The sequence below is a fragment of the Peromyscus californicus genome, unplaced genomic scaffold, assembly GCF_007827085.1.
Source record: "Peromyscus californicus insignis strain IS unplaced genomic scaffold, ASM782708v3 Scaffold_15__1_contigs__length_86483966, whole genome shotgun sequence".
Lineage (NCBI taxonomy): Eukaryota > Metazoa > Chordata > Mammalia > Rodentia > Cricetidae > Peromyscus > Peromyscus californicus.
The window spans coordinates 64,767,855-64,790,157 of record NW_026294447.1 but is presented as its reverse complement, the minus strand read 5'-3'; the positions used below and the strand labels follow the sequence as shown (position 1 = coordinate 64,790,157).

The 22,303-nt window shown below is 42.4% G+C and overlaps 1 protein-coding gene across 2 annotated transcripts in view; it reads right to left on the bottom strand.

The window, feature by feature from the left end:
* The window catches only part of Ncapg2 (non-SMC condensin II complex subunit G2), an 83,104-nt gene that overhangs the window by 24,372 nt on the left and 36,429 nt on the right, over positions 1-22,303 (bottom strand). For both annotated transcript variants that reach the window (XM_052739181.1, XM_052739179.1), the window contains exons 12-24: positions 22,108-22,287; positions 20,008-20,160; positions 17,894-18,116; positions 17,569-17,672; positions 14,497-14,670; positions 9,400-9,470; positions 7,625-7,778; positions 7,337-7,510; positions 6,523-6,639; positions 6,298-6,438; positions 5,852-5,951; positions 1,887-2,074; positions 548-688 (exon numbers count right to left, since the gene is read on the bottom strand). In XM_052739181.1, coding sequence (XP_052595141.1) covers positions 548-688; positions 1,887-2,074; positions 5,852-5,951; positions 6,298-6,438; positions 6,523-6,639; positions 7,337-7,510; positions 7,625-7,778; positions 9,400-9,470; positions 14,497-14,670; positions 17,569-17,672; positions 17,894-18,116; positions 20,008-20,160; positions 22,108-22,287 — 1,920 coding nt within the window. The remainder of the gene's footprint in view (positions 1-547; positions 689-1,886; positions 2,075-5,851; positions 5,952-6,297; positions 6,439-6,522; positions 6,640-7,336; positions 7,511-7,624; positions 7,779-9,399; positions 9,471-14,496; positions 14,671-17,568; positions 17,673-17,893; positions 18,117-20,007; positions 20,161-22,107; positions 22,288-22,303) is intronic.

The window sequence follows — 22,303 nt, the reverse complement described above, 5'->3', positions numbered from 1 at the left end:
GAACCCACAAAGCAACTGACAACAGCCTGTAAATACAGTTGTAGAGGACCCAATACCCTCTTCTGGCCTCTGTGGGCACCAAGCATGCATGCGGTACACATACACACATGTAAAACACTCATATACATAATAAATAAATCTTTAAAAATTCAAGCTTTCTATAGTTAAGAAATGAGAAGAAAAAAGAAAAAGGCATGCAGAGATATAAACCACTGTACACCAAAACAGAACAGTCCTGCACTGTTTGCCCAACTATCCTGATTTCTTCTCCAGCAAAGAAGAATCTTGAGAAACTATCAACTCACTCAAAACTCTCAGAGCCAACAGACATATCCACATCCTGGGCCTAGTTCCATCTCAGTTAGGAGTGGCAACACCCTTAGCATATGCTCCACAGCTGCCACATGGCTCTAGACATCCAACCTGCTGAACGGCAAAGGACTGAAACCCACAAACCGTCCTCACCAAAAGCTTGCACTAGAAAACCCTAATCATGTACTGTGAGCAGAACACAGCAACTAGCAGTTTCAGAGTCAATATACCTCACCTTCCGCAGCTGATGACTTATTTCAACCACAGGCGCAGCAATCAATGTAGAAAGAACACCATGGTGGACTGCAGTGTCCTTGTACCAGGACTGGATAGTGCTGATAAATTCATGAAGAAGGGTCTGGACAGAATGAAAGAGCTACAAAAAAAATCACATTAGTCACTGTCAGTACAGCTAAAAATCAGTTTTCAAAAAACAGGTACCAGATGTGGTGGCTCACATCTGTATCGAAGAAAGCACCAGGTGTGGTGGCTCACATCTGTATCAAAGAATGCACCAGGCTAAGTAAGGAGGAATGAGGTGAATTTGAGGCCAGCCTGGGCTACATTGGTGAGTTCCAGGCCAGCTTAAGCTATAGAGTGAGAGCTTGCCTCAAAAATAATAATAAAATGACTGCTAGGCATGGAGGCACACATCTTGGGAGGCACAGGCAGGCGGGTTTCTGTAAGTACAAGGCCAGCCTGGTCTATACAGCAAGTTCCAGGACAATCAGAGCTCCATAACAAAAAGAAGCTGTCTCAAAAACAGCAACAACAAAAACCAATAAAATAAAAAGAATGTAAGTATCAATAATAAGGAAGGCTGGAAGAAGGAAAGAATGACATTAAAATACAATTGCCAGCTCAGGCAGTGCTTCTGAATGACACTACTCAATGGATGGAGGAAGACACGACAGGGGGTCAAAGACTGGGCATAGACTACAGATCACACCCACTTGAAACAGCTATGAACTGGGCTAGGAAAACCTATGTCAACAATGCTCAAGTATTTCCATCAGCTAAGTCTAGAATAAAATTGAGAACCTTTGATATTTCATAAACAGCCTTCCATTTAAACATTTTTTTTTAATTAAAACAATAATAGCCCATTGATAGAAAAAAAAGATGGCCCTCTCTGCTAACAGTATAACTTATTCAGGAACAGGCTTTACAGTTTTTAGGAGCAGGTCTAGTCCCTTTGATTTTTATGACCCGGTTCCTCAATCATCTCAGCCTATGAGCTTTCCACCATCAACAGAAAACCACGATCCCTTCAAGGTGCCTCTAAATGGGGACATTAGCAGAAGGGAGTTAGCACTCTCCTGGCAGTGACTGTCCCTCTGAAAAGAGTATCTTCACAAACACATTCTTTCTGGGAAGCTCTGGAATCACAGCTGCACAGATCAGTCCTGTTTACAGTCCTGACATTCATGGGACCTCAACCCCTGAGCTCAAGACTACGGGTCTACATGCCACCAAAGAATGAAGGCATGCTTAGCTTTAGGGCTGGCATCCAATCACCGCTTAACACCCACAGCAGATAGCACAGTGGGACCTGACCAGTTCAAGCATAATACCGGCAGACTTTCTTCTGGCTGCTTCCTGAAGGTCCAGGCAACACATTCCAACATCTTCTGAAATACTTCCTGGACTGAGTCAAACAGCATTGTGACTTCTTCATCTGAATCTGTTTTCTGAATCATGGAGTTTCCAGTTATCTCCTTCAGAATGCCAAGAAGTAATGAAATGTAAAAAAATCCCTTCACTAGAAAGAAAAGGAGAACCATCAATTACCTACGCACATATTCAGCTGAAATTGTGTAACACATGTACATGGTGGTAATGGAAGAACCTATTACCACTGAGTCAGCAGGAAACATCTTGATCAGACTGATCCAAACTAGAACCAAACTCAAACTGTTTTCTCCACACAACTATAAAACTGACTTCTTCCCCAGCAGCAATAGTACAGCTGACTCAGTCAACTGAGAACTTGTTCGCTGCATGTGGACAACAGCAATGTGACTCCTGTAACACCTGAGTTAGAAAACACAGACTTTCTCTTATACTAATACTTATGTAAAAACCCAGCAAGGACAAGTCCAACCTCTCATCTCTCAACATCATTTGATAACGCCATAGATTTTCTGGTTGTAGCCTATTGGTTTCCTTTGGTGTGTGTGTGTGTGTGTGTGTGTGTGTGTGTGTGTGTGTGTGTGTGTGTATGTGTGTATTTCAATTACCTCCCTCACTGGGTACATAATCTGGTAAAATTTATTTTGTATATAAGTCTAACACTGTTCCTCCATTTTTATTTCCAATCCATCTTGCCAGTGAAAGCTACAAAAGCAGAGACAGTGTCCTGCCCCAGTGAGCTTCAGGGCACCCTATGTCACCCTGCCCCACTCTAACACATGGCTCAGGTGCTGATTAGCCCTTAACTTCTGGGTACCAGACAGCAAGCCGCCTGGCAGAATCCATGATACAAGGCACTTTAAAATAAAACAAGCATGCAATAAAGCACAGAAATGATGCTCCTCACCGACAGCCTATTGTCCAGGTGACTGCAAGGACTTGCCTAAAGAATGGGCCTGGATATGAAGAATAAAGCCATTCAGCTACAAAATGGACTAAAGATCCAGCAAGCTCTGCCAGAGACCATAGCCAACTACACCCCAAACCTAAGCAAAGACAGACTTCCCATCCCAGAGGCTCTCTATGAATCCTCCCTAGGTCTAAGACTCTGCCAGAATCAATAAGAAGCTTTGCAAAATCGCAAAAACCACAACATGAACTTTCAAGGAGCTACTACTCTCTCATTCAGAGGAGGGTGGAAGAACTCATTCCTCATATACATTTGCCAGGTGGAACGTCCACTGATGAGACAGGTGATGAGCTCTTTAAACCTGGAAACTACCGAATAAGACCTCATAGATGTTTTGAGGTGGGAAGATCCACCGTTAATCTGGGTCACACCTTTGGCGGGCAGCCTATATAAAGCATAAAGCTCTCTCTCTCTGCCAGCTTGCTCTCACCTTGCTAGCAGGTCCATTCCTTCACTGGCATTAGAACCTACTTCTTCGGGATTTCAGCATATACTGAAGCCAGGTGAGATATCAAGCCTCGTGGACTGAACAACTTCTGGATTCTTGGACCTTCTGTTGGCAGATAGCCAATGTTGGATTAGCTGGACCAGAGCCTGAAAGCCATTCTAATAAGTCCCCTTTATAGATACAGATTCATTCTCTAAGTTCTGCTCCTCTACAGAACCCTGACTAATATGCAGACAAAGGAGCTGCCTCCTTACGTTCTTCCTCAGAGTGAGTACTCTCAGTAACATAGAAAGAAACCTAGAAAGCTAGGAAGTTTAACCACAAGTTATTTCACTGTATTCAGGTGTGTGTATTTTATGAACCAAATATGCAACATGCTAGTTAGCTAGCTAGCAACAAACTGCTAACAACAGGCCAGGATTCATAGCTACAGCCCAAAACGGTGATGATCTATAGTCAGTGCTCCCCAGGGCACAGCTCAAAGCCAGAAAACAAGCTGTCAATGTGAAACTGAGTAGCGCTGGCTCCATGGCTCTTCCCAGTGTGCTCATCTTTAGGTTGCCAAGCACCTGCCAACAAACAAAAGCTCGCTGCTGCGGCAAGGACAGCAAAGATAGCCTTGGTCTCCGAGATGCTGGAGTCCAAGTTGTCTTACATCACTCTTTATCAATGGCCTTTTTCTTTCAAAGCCTTCCATTTCCTATAGTCTTTCCTATTTTCTTTCATTTTTCTTTCAAACACAGCCATACATTCCCTATAGTTTTTACTTTTAAAAATTCAACATTACTTTTTCATTGGGCTGGTATTTTTCAGTAAGAAATCTTCTCCCATAGCCCTGTTGTTTGGTGCCTGATTTTCCACAATCTATGTACTGTATTATAGTGGGAATACCAGAAGTCTGTAAGCTTAGACCCCTAATTTATTTGGCTTTTGCACTTGGCAACCCAACTGTGTCCCAGGAATGGCTTTTTTAGAATATGCACTTGGGCTGGGCGGCAGTGACTTGCACCTTTAATCCCAGCATTCGGGAGGCAGAGCCAGGAGGATCTCTGTGAATTCGAGGCCAGCCTGGTCTACAGAGCGAGACCCATGACAAGTACCAAAACCATACAGAGAAACCCTGTCTCGAGAAAAAACAACAAAAAAAAAACAAAAAACAAAACAAAAAAACCAGAATAAAATGCACTTGGGTTTATGAAGAATATCCTACCTGGGCATAATTAATATTAACATAATTTGGTGGTCTGAGTGAGAATGGCCCCCACAGGCTTTTTTTGGGGGGGGTTTCGAGGCAAGGTTTCTCTGTGTAGCTTTGCACCTTTCCTGGAACTCACTCTGTAGCCCAGGTTGGCCTCAAACTCACAGAGATCCACCTGCCTCTGCCTCCCAAGTACTGGGATTAAAGGCGTGCGCCACCATCGCCCAGCTCCCCACAGGCTTTTACAATTGAATATTTGGAAGTATTAAAAGGTGCCATTTTGTTGGAGGAGATGTGTCACTGGGCTTTGAGGTTTCAAAACACATGTCATTTCCAGTGAGCTGCCCCTTTCTCTGCTTGGTGGCTGTGTCTCAAGATATGAGCTCAAGATATGAGCTCTCAGCTGCAACTCCTGCTCCATGCTTGCCTACTTGCTGCCATGAAAGTCAGTGACTCGCCTTCCCAATAAACTCTTTTTCTCTGTAAGTTGCCTTGGTCATGGAATCTTATCAGAGCAATAGAAAAGTAAATAAGACACATAACTAGCTTCTGAAAATGGCTTCTTCAATGAGTCTCTTTCAAGTAGAGCAAAGAAGTTTACAAGGGTAGACTCTAGGTCTCATCTTGCAACCACAACAGAAGAACAGCTGCACTGTGGTGCGGTGATGAGTTCTAGAGACCCAGTCACCGGACATGTGAACACAAAGTTCATTCCAGCCCGGACACAAGTGCAGCTCTGGACCTGATCTAAAGGGACTGGACACCACCATGTAATGAAACAGACTAACTGGACAGCAAATTCTGATTAGTTCTACAATTCCAAACTTTATAAATAATTAAAAGTAGATTCAGCTCTACAGCAAAAGAATTCCTAAGTGATGAATGAAGTATGGAAAAACAAATCATTTTGATTATTTCAATAATTAAGCTTATATAGAGAATGTAGTTTTTAACTATAGACAATGATAAACAAACTTTAGAATTTGTGAACCAGTACAATATCATGCTATACTTGAAGTTGTCAACTAGGGCCAGCAGCACAGGGAGGGTAGGACTCCACTCGGGCCTGCCTGGAAGGCATCCAGCTACATCACTCACATCACTGACCACAATGGCTAATCTCGACCAACTAAACGTGCTAAACTAAATTTAATGAGGGACGGCTTCATTAAATGCTTAGAAGCCAGACTCTGATCTTCAGAGGGAGAGAGCAAGGGATGGAAGGATGGACCAGCTATAAGTACATATTGCTTTCAAACATTCCTTTAATAGATAAATGATGCTGTAGTACCTGTTTTCATTATTACGAGACTCCTCTGTAAAAGTTGTATCTGAAATTTAGGGTCTCCAAGGCCCACCATGACAACATCTTTACACACAGCCAGGTAAGTCTGTAAGACACACATGGGTTCAACAACGACAATAGTCATTTAAAAAGGAAGGCAGTCAAGCCTAACAAAGCCTCTCCTGTGATGTACTAATATTATAAACTGTATTTTTCAAAGAATTTCAATACATAGTTTTCATTGTTTCTACAGGAACTCTTTAGACATTTCATGCAGTTCTACAAACCTAACTAAATACCACATGTTAAACTACATTGAAATTATGCAGAATGTGCTTTTGTAAAAAGAAATGCCATTCTTGGTATTGTAAAGCAGCATCAGGGTCTAAATCACTTTACAACAATATAAACAGTCTTGAAAATACAGCACCAGCTGTGCCCCAGCTGCTGACCTGGATAACCTGCTGATAGATGTCGCTCCGAAGCTTCAGATACTCTTCTTCTTGGTCTTGAAGAAGAGGTAAAACTTTGTTTTCTAACCAAGATCCAGTTTCATTCAAGATGGACAGATGTATTTTCTCTTCTGAGCAGAACTGTCCAACACAACAAAGAAGCAAGTAAGTAACAAAAGCAGCGCTGATACATGATGCTCAGAGCACCAGAAGCAGACAGCCTACCTTGTACTGAAGATGGACGCTCAGCCTACAGTAGAGACCAAAGGCATGCAGGGCAGTTGCTTTGTTGAAGTTGAGGGCATTCCCACTTGGAGACTGAAGAAGTGATTCCAGATCTGCCTGTAAAATCACAACCCAGGACCCACATTGTGAATGGCACGTGACCACATCAAAGCAGGATAACTGCAGTGGCAGCTCTCTCTGCCACCCTTGTCCCTGAACACTATCTGCTGAGTGGGCTTTAGAAGCACACAGCATAGTTAAGAGGTGCACAAGGCCCCAGGATCACTGTCCATAGGGACCACGGTTCATTTCCTCAGGGAAGGCTCTGGTGAACTACCATCCTGGATGGCAGCAATGAGGACTGCTCGGTAGAGAATCTTACAGGAGGAGGTCAGGGCCAGTGCAACAGGGGGAAACACAGGACTCCAAAGGGCAGTTGGGGCACACTGAATTCATGTCACATACTTTCCAAGATTCCTAGAAAATACAGCTGAAGATTCTGAAGACTGCTAGTACTTCCTCACTGTTGCCTGGTTCTGGATAGTCTATTTTGAGATGGGGGAGACAAACTGGAGTCCTGACATGCCAGAAACCGTGGAGAAATGTAAGCTCTAAACACTGCTTATGAGGACACAGGTCCTGGAAATGGCACTGCTCCTGGGCTCACCTGTCCACCTCAGTCTTTCCGGACGCTCATTCTCAACTCCTTTCTAGCTTGCAAACATTATAGCACCAAAGCACGAAAACTATGCATCTTATTGCATCACTGTTACTACTATTTGAAGTCACTTGAACCTCCAGGACAAGTAGTTACCTTGGATCCCTCAAGTGCCTTTAAAAGCTGGTTAAGTTTCTTCTGGGGTGCAGAGAGCAGACACTCTCGATTCTTTGGATGGGTCAGCAAATACTCCATGTACAACAATGCTAACTCAGGTTTCACTGGGCATGTGTCATTGATTTGCACTTTACGTTTAGAGGCCAAATTACTCTGAAGGAGAGCAGTGGAACAAAGAGGCAATTAGAGCGTATGTTCCCATAACATTGTACAATTTCCAGATGCCCTTGTTCTCCACATTCCAGAGAGGCATGGCTGTATACACACCTTGGTCTGAGGTGGCCTTGTAGGCAGCCAGTTAACAACAAGCTCCAAGACATGCGATACTTGTCCCCAGGAACAGAGACAATCCAGCAAGGTACAGTAGCTCCTGCCTGTAACACTCTCCTCCTGACTCCTCAGGACAGAAATCACACCACAGCTGAAAGTCAAGTACAGAAAACTGGTTATTACCCCTACAGAAAGCCCCCACTGTCCCACAGGGGAGGAAAAGCAAGATACAACTGACTGCATCAAGGGTACACAAAGTTCACAGTTACACTGGTACTTGCTCCCCACCAAACAGACTGTAGCTGCAAAAGGACATGTCCCACACCTCAACTGCCTTCTGTTTCTTAGTGCCAGCTGTCAGATTCCAGAGGTGGTCCTAATTTAGGACATTTTTTTTTATTTCTTCTTTTCATATCATAATATATATATATATATATATATTTCATATAATACACAATCTATTACACTTCCCCTTCCCCCAACATCTCCCAGAGCCTCCCCACTTCCCTACCCACCCAACTTCACCTGTTTACTTTCTCTAAAAAGCAAACAAAAAACAAATAAAAGAAACACACACAAATTAAAAAAAGACCACAAAATTAGAATCCCAAATATCCAAGCAAAAGACAAAAATAGGACATTAAATTTGTAATGCCACAAAACGTTCATTTTAGAAGCTGGATGACCTGAGCTTAGTTCCCAGAACCCACAAAGAGAACTAACTCTCAAACGCTGCCCTCTGGCCTCCACACACTCTGTGGTATGGATGTGTGTGCATAAACACACATACCAACAAAATACATGTAAAAATAAATTTTAAAAACTTTTTTTTCTTTTGAGTGTAAATAAAATCAAGTAAGGTTTACTCTTAAGCAGCAAACTCCAGAACTACACTGCCCAATAAAAAAATAACATGTAGCCGGGCGGTGGTGGCGCACGCCTTTAATCCCAGCACTCCAGAGGCAGAGCCAGGCGGATCTCTGTGAGTTCGAGGCCAGCCTGGGCTACCAAGTGAGTTCCAGGAAAGGCGCAAAGCTACACAGAGAAACCTTGTCTCGAAAAAAACCAAAAAAAAAAAAAAAAAAAAAAAAAAAAAAAAAAATAACATGCAAGGCCTGATGGCTCAGTGGTTAAAAGCATTTGCTGCTCTTGTACGGGACTCAAGTTCGGTTCCAAGCACCCACATGGTGGCTCACAATCACTTGTAACTCCAATTCCAGGGGATCCAACATCTTCTGACCTCCACAGGCTCCTGCATACACATGGTGTACATACACTCGGGTACACGGGTACACACGCACGCACGCACACACACGCACACACACACACGCATGCACTTTTTGAAATAGTACATTAATAGAAGTTCAGTGACCAAAGGACCTCCATTTGCTCACCAGCCACATAAAAAAGGTGGTGTGCTAACTACATAAAGTGTAAAGAGAATTAGAGAAATGGATTTCAGCAGCTCATTTACTCCCCCTCTTGAAAACACCACTTTAACATGTACTCACAGCACAGTCTAAGTACTTGGAGCCACGTGTGGTCAACAGTGACCACAGGCTCTAGAGCTTATCCCTCTGGATATTAGACTAAAAGCCCAGACATCATGGGCATGCCCAGTTCCTCATGGTCTCTCTGTGACAACTTCAGAGTCCACTGAAATCGAGTCCTGACAATCTCTCTACACAGAGGGCAAGGCAGGAAGGAGAAGCACAGAGCAAGTGACAGACAGAAAACCCCAGAGGACAGATTCCTGCTTTGAGGCAGCATACCTGAACACAGGGACAGCAGAGGCTGGCAAGAAGGACATCAGCATGAACAACGGGATCTTGCAGCGCTCGTCCTAGAAACACAAAAAGAAATATGAAGCTAACACAGGATCGACAATAGGGTATGTCCACAGTTGCTCAATACTCCAATAATTATTCCAATATCTAGAGAAAATCAAATCTGCAGGTGGCCCTCAGGTTTGAGGATAAGACTACTTAAATCAAGCATCCTGACATTTCTACACCACCTTCACTAGGCAGCAAACACTAACTGCACCAAGTATAGTCATGGAATTATATTTACTTTCAAAACAATCAGGATGAATGGGAAAAGCTGACTAATAACTTATCCTGAACATAACTTTTAAGAGGACAGAGCTATTCAGGTAATATTATACAAGACGAACCAGACTATGTTATTAGAGGAAATGCACATGCTTTGGAGCTACAAAATGAATCTCAGTCTAATCAGATCCTACACCAAAAAGCTGGTAAAACACAGAGGAAAGTGCCTGAATTCTGTCAGTTTCCTCCTCCTAAAATACAGAATGCTATTAAAGACTGAATGAACCAAATCACAAGAAAATGGGCAAGGTGAAACATAAAGTGTACCAAGTGCAATAAACTGCAGCTTAATTAGTCCTATTATTGCAACAATAATGTAAGTTGAGCAGATTTTAATTACTCAGAGTCCATCAAGAACACTACATAATGGATAGGGAGACGGCTCACTGGTTAAAGTCCTTGCCATTCAAGTCTGGAGACTGGAGCAAGGATTCCCAGAACCCACACACGTTCTGGGTGGGTGTGGCAGCCTATCTGTAATTGCAGTGCTCAGAAGGTAGAGACAAGGGGTCCCCAGGGCAAGCAGGCTAGCTAAACCAGCCATATTGATGAGTTCCCGAAAAGAAGCATGAACACAGAAAGAGGAACGAAATTAAAGTAATATATATTATTCACCTGCATTCAATTATTGTGGCCACCTTGACCCCTAACTCCCAGTATCTAAACATGATGGCAAGAGTAAATAGCAACAAAATATTCTTGGAAATCCTGAACAGAGTATAATACATGATAAATATGTGGGTAATGCATTTAGTAGTTCAATTTAACCATCCCACAAGTTACACATACTCTAAAACATCACACTAAAAAAGTATAAAAAAATTTCCCCCCCAATGGAGAAATTTATTTATTTATTCATTTTACATACCAACCAGATTCCTTCTCATCCCTCCTCCTGCTCCCTCCCCACCGCCTCCCCCCCCCCCCCCCCACACCAACCCAACCCTCATCCACTCCTACAAAAACGTAAGTTCTCCCATGGAGGAGCTAAGCCTGGTACATTCAGTTGAGGCAGAACCAAGCCCCTCCTCATTGCATCAAGGGTGAGCAAAGCATCCAACCATAGGTTATGGAATCCAGAAAGCCAGCTCATGCACTGGGGATAGAATCTGATCACACTGCCTGGGACCCCTCAGACAGACCCAGCTACACATCTCTCTCCATATGAGAGGGTCTAGTCCGAGGTATAAAATTTTTTCATCTGCCAACTAAAAATATCTTCTTTGTGCATGTTTTACAAAAGCAAACAGAGAATATCAAGGGTGGAGAAGATTAGTATGAATGGGAGTAGGGGGAGGAGGGAGAGAAGAAAATACGGGGTGGGTTAACTAAAACCAGGAAGGTATTAAAAAGCCTTATAGAAAGTCACTACTTCGTAAGCTAATTAAAAATAGGCTTCTTATTAACAGTGATTGAATAGTGGTACTCTGCATGAGTAACTAACGCTACTCCTAGAAAACATGAGTTATTAAATGAAAATCCTAGTGTCAGGCATGGGATTTCTCTCAGTTGATAAGGGAGGCCACAAAGGAAACTAAAATAACACAGGTTATTGCCAGTGTTCTTGGATGACTACCAGAAATAGATGGTAAAACCTAATTGCTGAAGGTACTATGCTGTGGATATCGTTCTGTATAAATAAAACACTGATTGGCCAGTGGCCAGGCAGGAAGTATAGGCAGGACAAGGAGGAGAAGAATTCTGGGAAGTGGAAGGCTGAGGTCAGAGAGACACTGCCAGCCGCTGCCATGACAAGCAGCATGTGAAGATGCCGGTAAGCCATGAGCCATGTGGCAAGGTATAGATTAATAGAAATGGCTTAATTTAAGATAAAAGAATAGTTAGCAAGAAGCCTGCCACGGTCATACAGTTTGTAAGCAATATAAGTCTCTGTGTTTACTTGGTTGGGGTCTGAGCGGCTGTGGGACTGGCGGGTGACAGAGATTTGTCCTGACTGTGGGCCAGGCAGGAAAACTTTAGCTACAGTACTACACACTATGATTGCAGGACAAACAGAAATCAAGCTGGAACTGGACAAAAATTTCCTCCATCAGGCTGGCTTGATATGCAAGCTGCTATAGAAGTCATTGATGGTCTTTCCCTGCAGCGGACCCTGAAAGAAACAATACTGATGTGCCAGGCAAGATGTCCCCAATGGTATAATAGTGGCATAACTGTTGAGGAGATAACTAACCACTTTGTTTAAAAAATTGGGTTAAGGCCTACTCCACAAGATTGATGTCATTCTTGGTACTATGAAAGTGGTTAAAAGCCATGGTTAAGGTCTAAGTCCTAGGAGGAAACTTTTGCTTTTGCTTTGCTAAATGGGTATGTGTTGTGGAATATTTATTTAACTATGTAAAGATGTGTTCCATTTGTTTAACTATGTAGAGATGTGTTGCATTTGTTTCTGTTGAAGCATATTTAACTATGTAAAGATGTGTTACATTTATTTAACTATGTAAAGATGTGTTGCTATTTTACCTTGCCTGCCTAAGGCACCTGACTGGTCTAATAAAAAGCTGAATGGTCAATATGCTGGGAGAAGGTATAGGTGGGACATCTGGGCAGGGAGAGTAAGTAGGGTAATTTAGGCTTGAAGAAGAAAGAAAAAGATGGCAGGGAGTTGCCTGGGGCCAGCCAGCCAGACATGGAAGAAGCAGGACATACAGAATGAAAGAACGGTTGTGGTGATATTTTGAACAAATAAAATTTGCCTAAAGATCAAAGGACAGAACAAGCCACTAGATTAAACACAGAAGTCGAGCAGTGGAATTAACACCTTTTTTTTTGTTTGTTTTTTCAAGACAGGGTTTCTCTGTGTAGCTTTGCGCCTTTTCCTGGGACTCACTCTGTAGCCCAGGCTGGCCTCGAACTCACAGAGATCCACCTGGCTCTGCCTCCCGAGTGCTGGGATTAAAGGCGTGCGCCACCACCGCCCGGCGGAATTAACACCTTCAATCCCAGCACTAGGAAGGTTGAGACAGGAAGTGATATGGCTGGGCAGAGAAAGAAATATAAGGCAGGAAGAGACAGGAACTCACTCTCTTTCAAACTGAGGAGTTGGTGAGGTAAGAGAGAGTGGCTGGCTGCTCTGTTTCTCTAATCTCACCCTGATATCTGGCTCTGGGTTTTTATTATAAGACCAATTAGGATTCATGCAACAAAAGGTAAAAAGCCCCAAGGCAAAACATAGATGAACAGAAACAGGCTAACTTAAGTTAAAAGAGCTAGTGGGACAAGCCTAAGCCAAGGCTGAGCATTCAAAATTAATAGTAAGTCTCCATGTCTTTATTTGGGAGCTGTTTAGTAGCCCAAGGAAAATTCCAAACACAGGTATGCTGTCAAACTGCTTTCTAAATCTGCAGGTTTACACCCATAGATTGAGGCTGGTTTCAACCTTGGTCAGAGAAGGCTATTTTTGAGGTAGGCATCAATTAATGCAGAGACCATAGCAGGTCAAAGTACTGAGAATGACTGCTGAGTGCTCAGCTCTAAATGGGACACCTCTATCAATTCCTTCCCCACCAATGCTCAGGAAACACCACAGAAGAGGGAGCAGAAGAAAGTGCAAGAGTCAAAGAATGGAGAAAATTGCTATGTTTTCTGGATGTGACATGGCCATAGCACCATAAACTCAGAGAGGCTGTGGTTAGCTGGACAAGACCTATACAAGATTGGTCCCATCAACATTCCAGCACGGAATGAGCTCATGAGACCCTACTCCTAGCTGAGGAGCTATTGGCAGTTAACGGCAGTTGGGTGAAAAGCCATCTTTCTTGTCCATGATCTAGTAAATAAGCCCATACCCATGTATATGGAAGCAAGCAACTTAATTAAACTCGGGAGATAAAAATTTTTAAAAAGTCTTAAAGAGGGCATGTTGGGAAGAAAGGGCTCAGAGAGAGTGAGAGGGGAATAAGAGAGGAGAATGGGAGCAGTGAATAGCATCAAAATAAAGCAAGTATATAAAATTATCAAAGAATACCTTTAAAAATACATTTTAATGTATTTATATATTTAATATATTTATATATATATATGCATATATATACACACACACACACACACACACACACACACACACACACACACATACACAAAGCTTTATTGTATGTGTACATGTTTTTGGTAGGTATCTTCTTCAATCACTCTTCACCTTTTTATTGAGATAGAATCTCTCACTGAACCTAAAATTCACCAATTTAATTAAGACTGGCCAGTAAGCCCTGGGTCCTCCTGTCTCAGTCTCCCCAGCACTGGAATTATAGACACATGCTTCTATGCCCCACTTTTATATGGGTGCTATGGATCAAACTCAGATACTCATGATGGTGCAGGAGGCACCTTGCCAAATGAGCTATCTCCCCAGCACCTAAAAATATCTTTTAATTAAATTGATCTAATCTGTCTGCCTTGATAACACAGACACAATTCATACGACAGATCTGTTTCCTGTGTACACTCAAACACCTTAGGAAGTGCCTACAAGATGGGACATTCTGTTCATAAGACAGAATCTTCTTCCTAAAACTGCAAGCAGATTAGATCTCCAACATCAGAAAGAAAAGATAAGGGCTCACCTGAGACAGTACCTTGGGTACCAAGGATACCCAGGGAGGGAGATATGCTAACCTCATGACATGGTGAGGGCCACCACACCCTTCCTGCCGTGCATACAAGACAGAACTTCCACTAAAGAAGAAACCAATATCATCACAAAGCACCTTACTCATAAGAATGGCCCAGACTTACCTTGAACACCTTCAGATACTCTGGAAGCACAGATGCAAACTTGTTAATGGTATAAACTTTGGCCTCTTTATTATTTTCCAGACTTCTCTGGATGTTCTTCCAGAGGATCACAATGATTTCTAGCAGACCCGCCATGGACGCAGTGTCATTCACTGACAATGTTTTGTCTAGTACCTAAGACATGAATAATGTTACCGTGAAAGAATTCAATGACAAGTATTAAGAGACAAATGTACTATCTTCAAAACCACATCTCAGAATTGCAGACACAAAACAATGTAAAACTGTAACGTCAACTTCCATGGCACAGTAAAACTTTCTTCACTACTTTAGAACCTATCTGTATCAGGAAGGTAGATGTGTTTCCAAATTCCACCCAAGAAATAAAATCTAAATTAAGTCAATATTCTATAGTGAAAGAGTCTGTATGAATTAAAATGTTCCTAAAATCAGAAACTAGCACTCTTTACCACACACCCCAAGCAAATGGGATTACACTACACTACAAGGCAATTGCTGAGCATGGCTGTACAACATGCCTGCCCCTCAGGCACTGCTGCTGAACACTTTTTTCTGAGGCTAGCAGGATACAACTCATAGATGTCAACAACCCCTAAAATCATAAGTTTCTATAGCTTACTGAAAAACAAACCTGTTCATAGTTTCCTATTGTGCTGGTAATACGAAACAACACCATACCAGAATGCTCAGTGCAAACCAGATATGCATACAAAATCCCTCTCTCCAGAGCTGGTGATCAGACCTGGCTTGTGACTTGTACAACAGTGACGACCATGGAGATACAGACACACGATGGATGAAGTAGCTTCCTAACGCTGAGATGAGAAGGTGACTCAGCTTAGTTTTAACCATTCAAATGTGAGTACAAAACTGATTTTGATTAATAAGAATATGAAGAAGCAAGCATAGTTTCTCCACAGTTAGCTATGTCAGCATGCACTAAGTGCTTTGAAATGTGATAAGGCAATCAGATTGATAGAGCACCCTGTTAGGAGTTTGGATGCTACCAGAAGAACAATGTGACAAACTGAGCGATATTTTCACCCTGGGTTTAACCTTTTCTATGCTCTAACTCTGTGAACAGAAAAGGAATTTATTGGAGCACATTTACATTTACACTGAGCATTACAGTATGTAACCACTAGATACTACCAGCCTAAGAAATAGAAGTTTATTTTAAAAGAAACCACAGAAGCTCAATATTTTAGCACAACAGCCTTATTAAAATTTATGAAACCCACATTTCCTCTTCGAGAATAACACTTGAATAATGTACTAGGCTCTTAAGTAATGGTTCTTTATTTTATTTTAGCAGGCTAGGTTAAAATACTTTAGCAATACTAGGCTCCTAAGTAATAGTTCCAGAATTTTATTTTAGTACAGAATATCTTTGGATGTTACTAGATGGCCATGAGAAAGTCATTTGTGTGTTTGTTTATTTGTTTGTTTGTTTGAGACAGGGTCTCTCTACATAGCCCAGGCTCTCCTGGAACTCATTATGTAGACCAAGCTGGCCTTGAACTCAGAGATCCATCTGGCTCTGCCACCCAAGTGTTGGGATTAAAGGTGTATGCCTTGCACCATGAGAAAATTTTAAGAGTTCTTCAAAAACTTGGGCATGGTAGTGTGTACTTACAAACCCAAACTCATGAGGCATAGGAAGGAGGATTATCACCAGTTCAAAGTCACCCTGGAACTTCCAGGACAGCCAGGGCTACATAGTGAGACTATCTCAAAAACAAAACAAACCAAAACATTTTAACTACATATGTATTCTTAGGATAACTATATGACAAGTTATATATTTTTTCTAACATAGGTTACAGTGTTACAAAGGTATGTACTCTGAACCTGTCAACCTAGAATGAGAATTTATATAACAAATTAGGTATTTTGTGCACAGGGTAAAATGGAAATCATTGTCTTTTCTAATGATACAGAACCTCACATAAAAGATATAGCAAGCTTTCTCAGTAGTATCTAGCCACAAGAGTAAAGAAATTCTCAACTAGTACATTACCAAACTCATGTACACATTTGCAAAGTCATTTTCCCACTTTTTTTTTTTTTTTGGTTTTTCGAGACAGGGTTTCTCTGTGTAGCTTTGCGCCTTTTCCTGGAACTCACTTGGTAGCCCAGGCTGGCCTCGAACTCACAGAGATCCGCCTGGCTCTGCCTCCCGAGTGCTGGGATTAAAGGCGTGCGCCACCACCGCCCGGCGCAAAGTCATTTTCAATCCCAGTCATAAGGCTACAGTGGTCTACAGCAGGATGTTTACCCACGTCTGTCAATGACAACTACTTCACGTGCCAGGCTGATCTGTAGATCAGTAGATCACCTACTGACTGAAGCACAAAATCGACATGGGGGCCCAGCTAAGTCTCCTGAAACGCTTCACACACCCTATCTACAATGCAGGAAGGGTAGAAAGGCTCGAACTCTACCAATCAGGTAGCTCTGAGTACATGAAAAGGCACTGGTCAGCCAAGGTACGAATGTGAAATCACAATGTTCTATGTACGCCTCTCCCTCTACTGCACATCTTTTCTGTATTTCTTCAGCAGTTTCTAGTGACCAATTTCAGACCAAACTAGCCAAATAAGGGACAAAGGGGAAAGGCCATCTCCTCAGGGGTGGGCTAGTTCCTGTCAAGACGCAATGGGAGAAACACTGAGATAACCATGACACTGGCAGAGAAGTCACCCCATGGAAGAGGCAGTCTGAACATAATTGCCTACCCTTTCTAGATGGGTCACAGGGTAGGAAGCCCCAGGGCCTGGCCGTGTAGTAAGAATACTAGCACAGAACTTAGCAAAGGAAAACTTGGTTTTGTGCTTTTCTTCTATAGGACAGATTTCTAATCTATTTGGTTACTACAAAAAAAAAATATACTACAATTCTTTAAAAAATGTAGTATATGACTTTTCAAAAACCGTACTTAAGCATCTTTACTGGAACAAGTAGGAAATGAAAACATCCTATACATTGGTATAGAAATGATACCGAGACAAAGTCTGCTTGTCTTTAATGAGAAGTAAGGGAGGCACTCACACTGGCGTTCTCCTTCTCGCACTCCTTATGGGCCTCTGGACACTCTCGAAGAGTCCTCTGGATACAGGCATTCAAGCAGTGGCGGATGACGTGGATGAGCTTTGCTAAAGTGGTTAAGATAATCAACAAATACATGAATCTTCTATAAAATTAACTTTCTAATTAGGAAACTAGGATCTCAAACAGTAAAGAGTATTACTTTCAGGCAAATCACTTAAGAGATGCAAGAGAGGGCAAAGCTTACTCGAGTGACAAATACTGAGCATCTGTACCATGCAGTACGCTGGGGGAGAGGCAGCAGGACAGGGGAAGCAGAAATTCAGACCTATGTTGGTGCTGGCGGTGTGCTCGTGGGCATACTGGTAGAACTTCCTGGCAGCTGCACGGTTCATCTGGATCAGTGTGACACATCGCTCGCACCACACCTCCTCTGGCTGGTTCACGGGCAGAAAAGAATTGAAGATGAGGCTCACCAGGCGCCGAGACACAGGCCGAGAGTCCATTTCAAGGCGAACTAAAATGTCCTCCATGGGGCATATTTTCCAAAACTAGAGAGTAAAAGTGGAAACATGCAAAAGGAAATAATCAATGGTTTCTACAATCTTGAAAACTGCTCAAGTTTCCAGAATATAACAAAGAACTAATTTTTATATTCAAGAAAAATCATTTCAAGTAGCTGTATCAGAATCTGACTTTTCTGTGAGCCAAAGTAACAAGTCTTCGTTTTAAAGAAATGTAGCATGCAAGGTATAGAATGAGGCTGTGGAAAGGTCAACTCTGATTCCTTAGCAGCATGATTAATGCACAAATGATAGCTCTGATTAATCAAGCTGATCATTTCTACATTTGTAGATCCACTAATCCATTAACTGATCTAGTAACAATAATTTTTTTTAACCTATTAATAGTTTTGAAATAAACACCCTATTCATCTCTCTGAAGAGGCTCAGAGCATCCTTCTTCAACACACTAGGACTGCTGGCCTGCTCTTTCTACCGTGAGCAGTCTCCTTGTCCAGCTCTGGAGCTCCCACAATCACATACTCCACAAGAGACAGAATTAGCTCTGTTTGTTGGTGGTGGTTTGTTTTTTGTGTTTTCAATCAGGGTCTCAAGTATCCTGGCCAGCCCCAAACACACTTTGTACCTGACTAAAGACTGATTACCTTAAATGCCTGATCTTCCTGTCTCCACCTCCTGAGAGCTAGAATTACAGGCATACACCATCTTTGTGTATGCTACACAGGTGTTCTACCAACTAAGCTACAACATCAACTCTAGCACGGGCTTCTGGCACCTGGGCAGCTCGTCCACAGGGCCCATTTCTGTCCTTACCAACACACACGTACTTCTTGGCCAAGTGCCAAGTCTAGACAAGTTATACGTGAGTACAAGGCATAAGTTGTCACTCTGAACAGCATACTAGCAGACATGTGGGTGGCAATACTCTTGGCAATGGATATTTCCAAGGATAGGCAGGCACTAAGTGTTATCATTTGCCCAGGCTAGCCTTGAACTCCTTTTGAACTTGAAATTCTCTTGTCTCAGTGGTAGAGCACCTGCCTAGCATTCATGAGGCTCTGAGTTCAATGCCCAGTATCAGGAAATAAAACTGAATTGGGGCCGGGCGGTGGTGGCGCACGCCTTTAATCCCAGCACTAGGGAGGCAGAGCCAGGCGGATCTCTGTGAGTTCGAGGCCAGCCTGGACTACCAAGTGAGTTCCAGGAAAAAGGCGCAAAGCTACACAGAGAAACCCTGTCTCGAAAAACCAAAAAAAAAAAAAACACTGAATTGGAGCTGGGAAGAGGACAACTCCTATGTCTTCTTTATTATGCCAATAAACTGGCCCATGCCCAGTGCACACTTACCATGTTACAAGCAATTCCTTGGTCTATAAAAACAGGAGAAATTACAGCTAACCTTTGCAAGTAATAAATAATATTTAAGTTCTTACCAAGTGCTAAATATGTATAGATACATCAAATATTTTAATGTTTAACATGTAATAAAAAAACGTAAGGGGAGGACCTGCAAGATGGTTCAGCAGATAAAGGTGCTTGTCACCAAGTCTGACAAATCTGAGCTCAATCCCTGGGAACCACATGGTGGAAGGAAAGTACCAATTCCCACAACTGACCTGACTCTGACCTCCAAGTATACTGTGCACACATGCCCCACCACACAAGAAATAATGTCTTAAAAATATGTAAAGGTGATTGCTTATATTAGTGTCTTTCCAAAAAGAAAAATGCGTTGGTATTTCTAGAACTTTCCACGAGAAACACAAAACAAAGTTTTATGACAATCTAGCAATACATTGGTTATCAAACTGATTAAAATGTAACTGTAAAGGTTCTCAGAATTAAAATTAGTCTTTCTGTTGGGTGATCACAAATGTGCTTTGTGCATTTCAGTCTTCTCCAAGAACGTCCTCCTTACCTTTGCAGCTCTCACGGCTTTGATTTTCAGCAACAAGTCCACAAAAGCCACCCTCACTTTCTCTGAATTATCGTGGAGACTGTACCTGAGTGGTGGCAAAAGTTGTTCTAATAATGGGTGGCTCAGTTTGTTATCCAAAATAATGGGCAAGCACTACAGAGAGAAAGAGAAAAGCATTTCAAAATCAGAATACATCAATAAAACATTTAGGCAGGAAACATCTAATTGATGTTGAGTCCTATTCCTGCCAGAAAGCACCACCTTCATCCAAGTTCCACATCAAAGTAAACTACACCCGACCCAAAGACTAGTACTATGTATAGAAAGTAGACATTTTATATAGAAAACATGTCTCTTCTTTGAAAGAGGGTCTCTAGGCAACTCAGGTAGACTCCAAACTCAGAATCCTCTCGCCTCACCCTCCTGAGTATTTCTGCTATTATAAAAGTCTTGACTACACACCTGGCTAGAAAATACTTTAAATTTGAATTTTAAAAGCTTAATTGGGAGACTTGAAGAGATGGCTCAGCAATTAAAATCATATGCTGCAACTGCAAAGGATTCAAGTTCAATTTCCAGCACCCATGGTAGATGGCTCACACCCACAGTTAAGACCAGCTCCAGGGCATGGGTGAGCTGGCCCTGAGAACGTGATTGTAAGAGAACGAGCCCCACCCCTTATCTACCACATGGTGGTGTGGGCAAGGGAGAAAAGCCCCCCCCCCCATGTCCCTTGAGGCCTGTGGTAGGTGAGAGAGCTGTTCCTGAGGTCACTAGAGCGAGAGAGTTGGCCCTGCCTCTCACCAGCTGCAGCACTAGGCAGAGTGGCCCTTACGTCTCAACTAGGCAACACAGTAGAGTTGACCTTGATGGTGTAGGTGTGGGCAACGCAACATGAGAGCAGGAAAATCAGCCCCGCCCCTTGTTCCTTACTACATAGGGTGAGTTAGGAGGGGCAGTACTTTAGAGCTCACTCTGGTGTTGAAGATGAAGGAGAGCTGGCGGGCTGAGCAACCCAGCAACCACCCAGACCCGGAACTAGAGCTATAAGTTGGCCCATCCCTTCATCTACCCCATCTATGATCTGTGGGAACACGTGAAGGGGTTGGTCCTGCAGACCCAATATTACAGAATCTTCATGACACAGAACAACAGGATATCCAAGAGAAGTGAGTCCCATTGAGGGCCCAGCATTGATGATGTAGCAAAAACCAGAGACCTCAAACCAGACCAACGACTCAATGCAATGAACACTTGCAAGTAACAATATATGGACTAAAGGACTACGTGACTCACTGTGTCACACTATAGCTTCCACGAGATTTTTCTTTTAAATTTTATCTTGTCTTATCCTGGAGGAGGGGTGATTTACAAGGGTAGAAGGCAGATGGGAAGACGGGGAGATGAGTGGGATCACGATGCATGATGTGAAATCCACAAAGAATCAATAAAAAGTTAAATTTGGAAGAAAAAATAAAGATCGGCTCCAGGAGGATCCAATGCCTCTGGCTACTCTAGTAGAGGACCTAAGTTCAATTCCCAGCACCTACATGAACATGGCTAACAACCATCTGTAACTGTAGTTCCATGAAATCTAATACTCTAGTCTGGCATCCATGGGCACCCAGTACACACATAGCATACACCCAAAACACCCATACACGTATTTTGTAACTTTAAAAATAAATAAAATTTTACTAAAAAAAAAAAAAAAAAAAAAAAAGCTATAGTTTTGGTCTAGAAATACAACCACAGCCGGGTGGTATTGGTGCACACCTTTAATCCCAGTACTTGGGAGGCACAGGCAGGCGGATCTCTGCTAGTTCAAGGCCAGCCTGGTCTACAAAGTGAGTTTCAGGACAGCCAGAACTGCAACACCGAGAAACTCTGTCTCAAAAAACCAAAAAGGGGGAAAAAAAAGGAAAAAAGAAAAAGAAAAACAACTACAGTATCAGTAACATTTCTCTACTGAGTAGGACAATATGTGATTTTCTAACATTTCCCCCCTTTTCTCTATTCCCTAAAAAAAAAAAAAATCGCTGTAGTTCTACAAAACTATTCTACAATAAAATGTTACCTTTATACCTTTAAAAACCATACCTTAAAAACAGAACAACGAACATCAGCTGAACTTGTATCAAACGCCAGCTCCCCTGTGACTTTCTTCAAGAGGTCAACGAGAATGGTTGGGGGCATCATTTCCCAGTATTTACACGTTATTTTACAAACACCAAGGATGCCTGTGGAACGGACCCTCGGATAAGGATCTTCTAAAAGGCTCTAGAAGTAGGAGGGG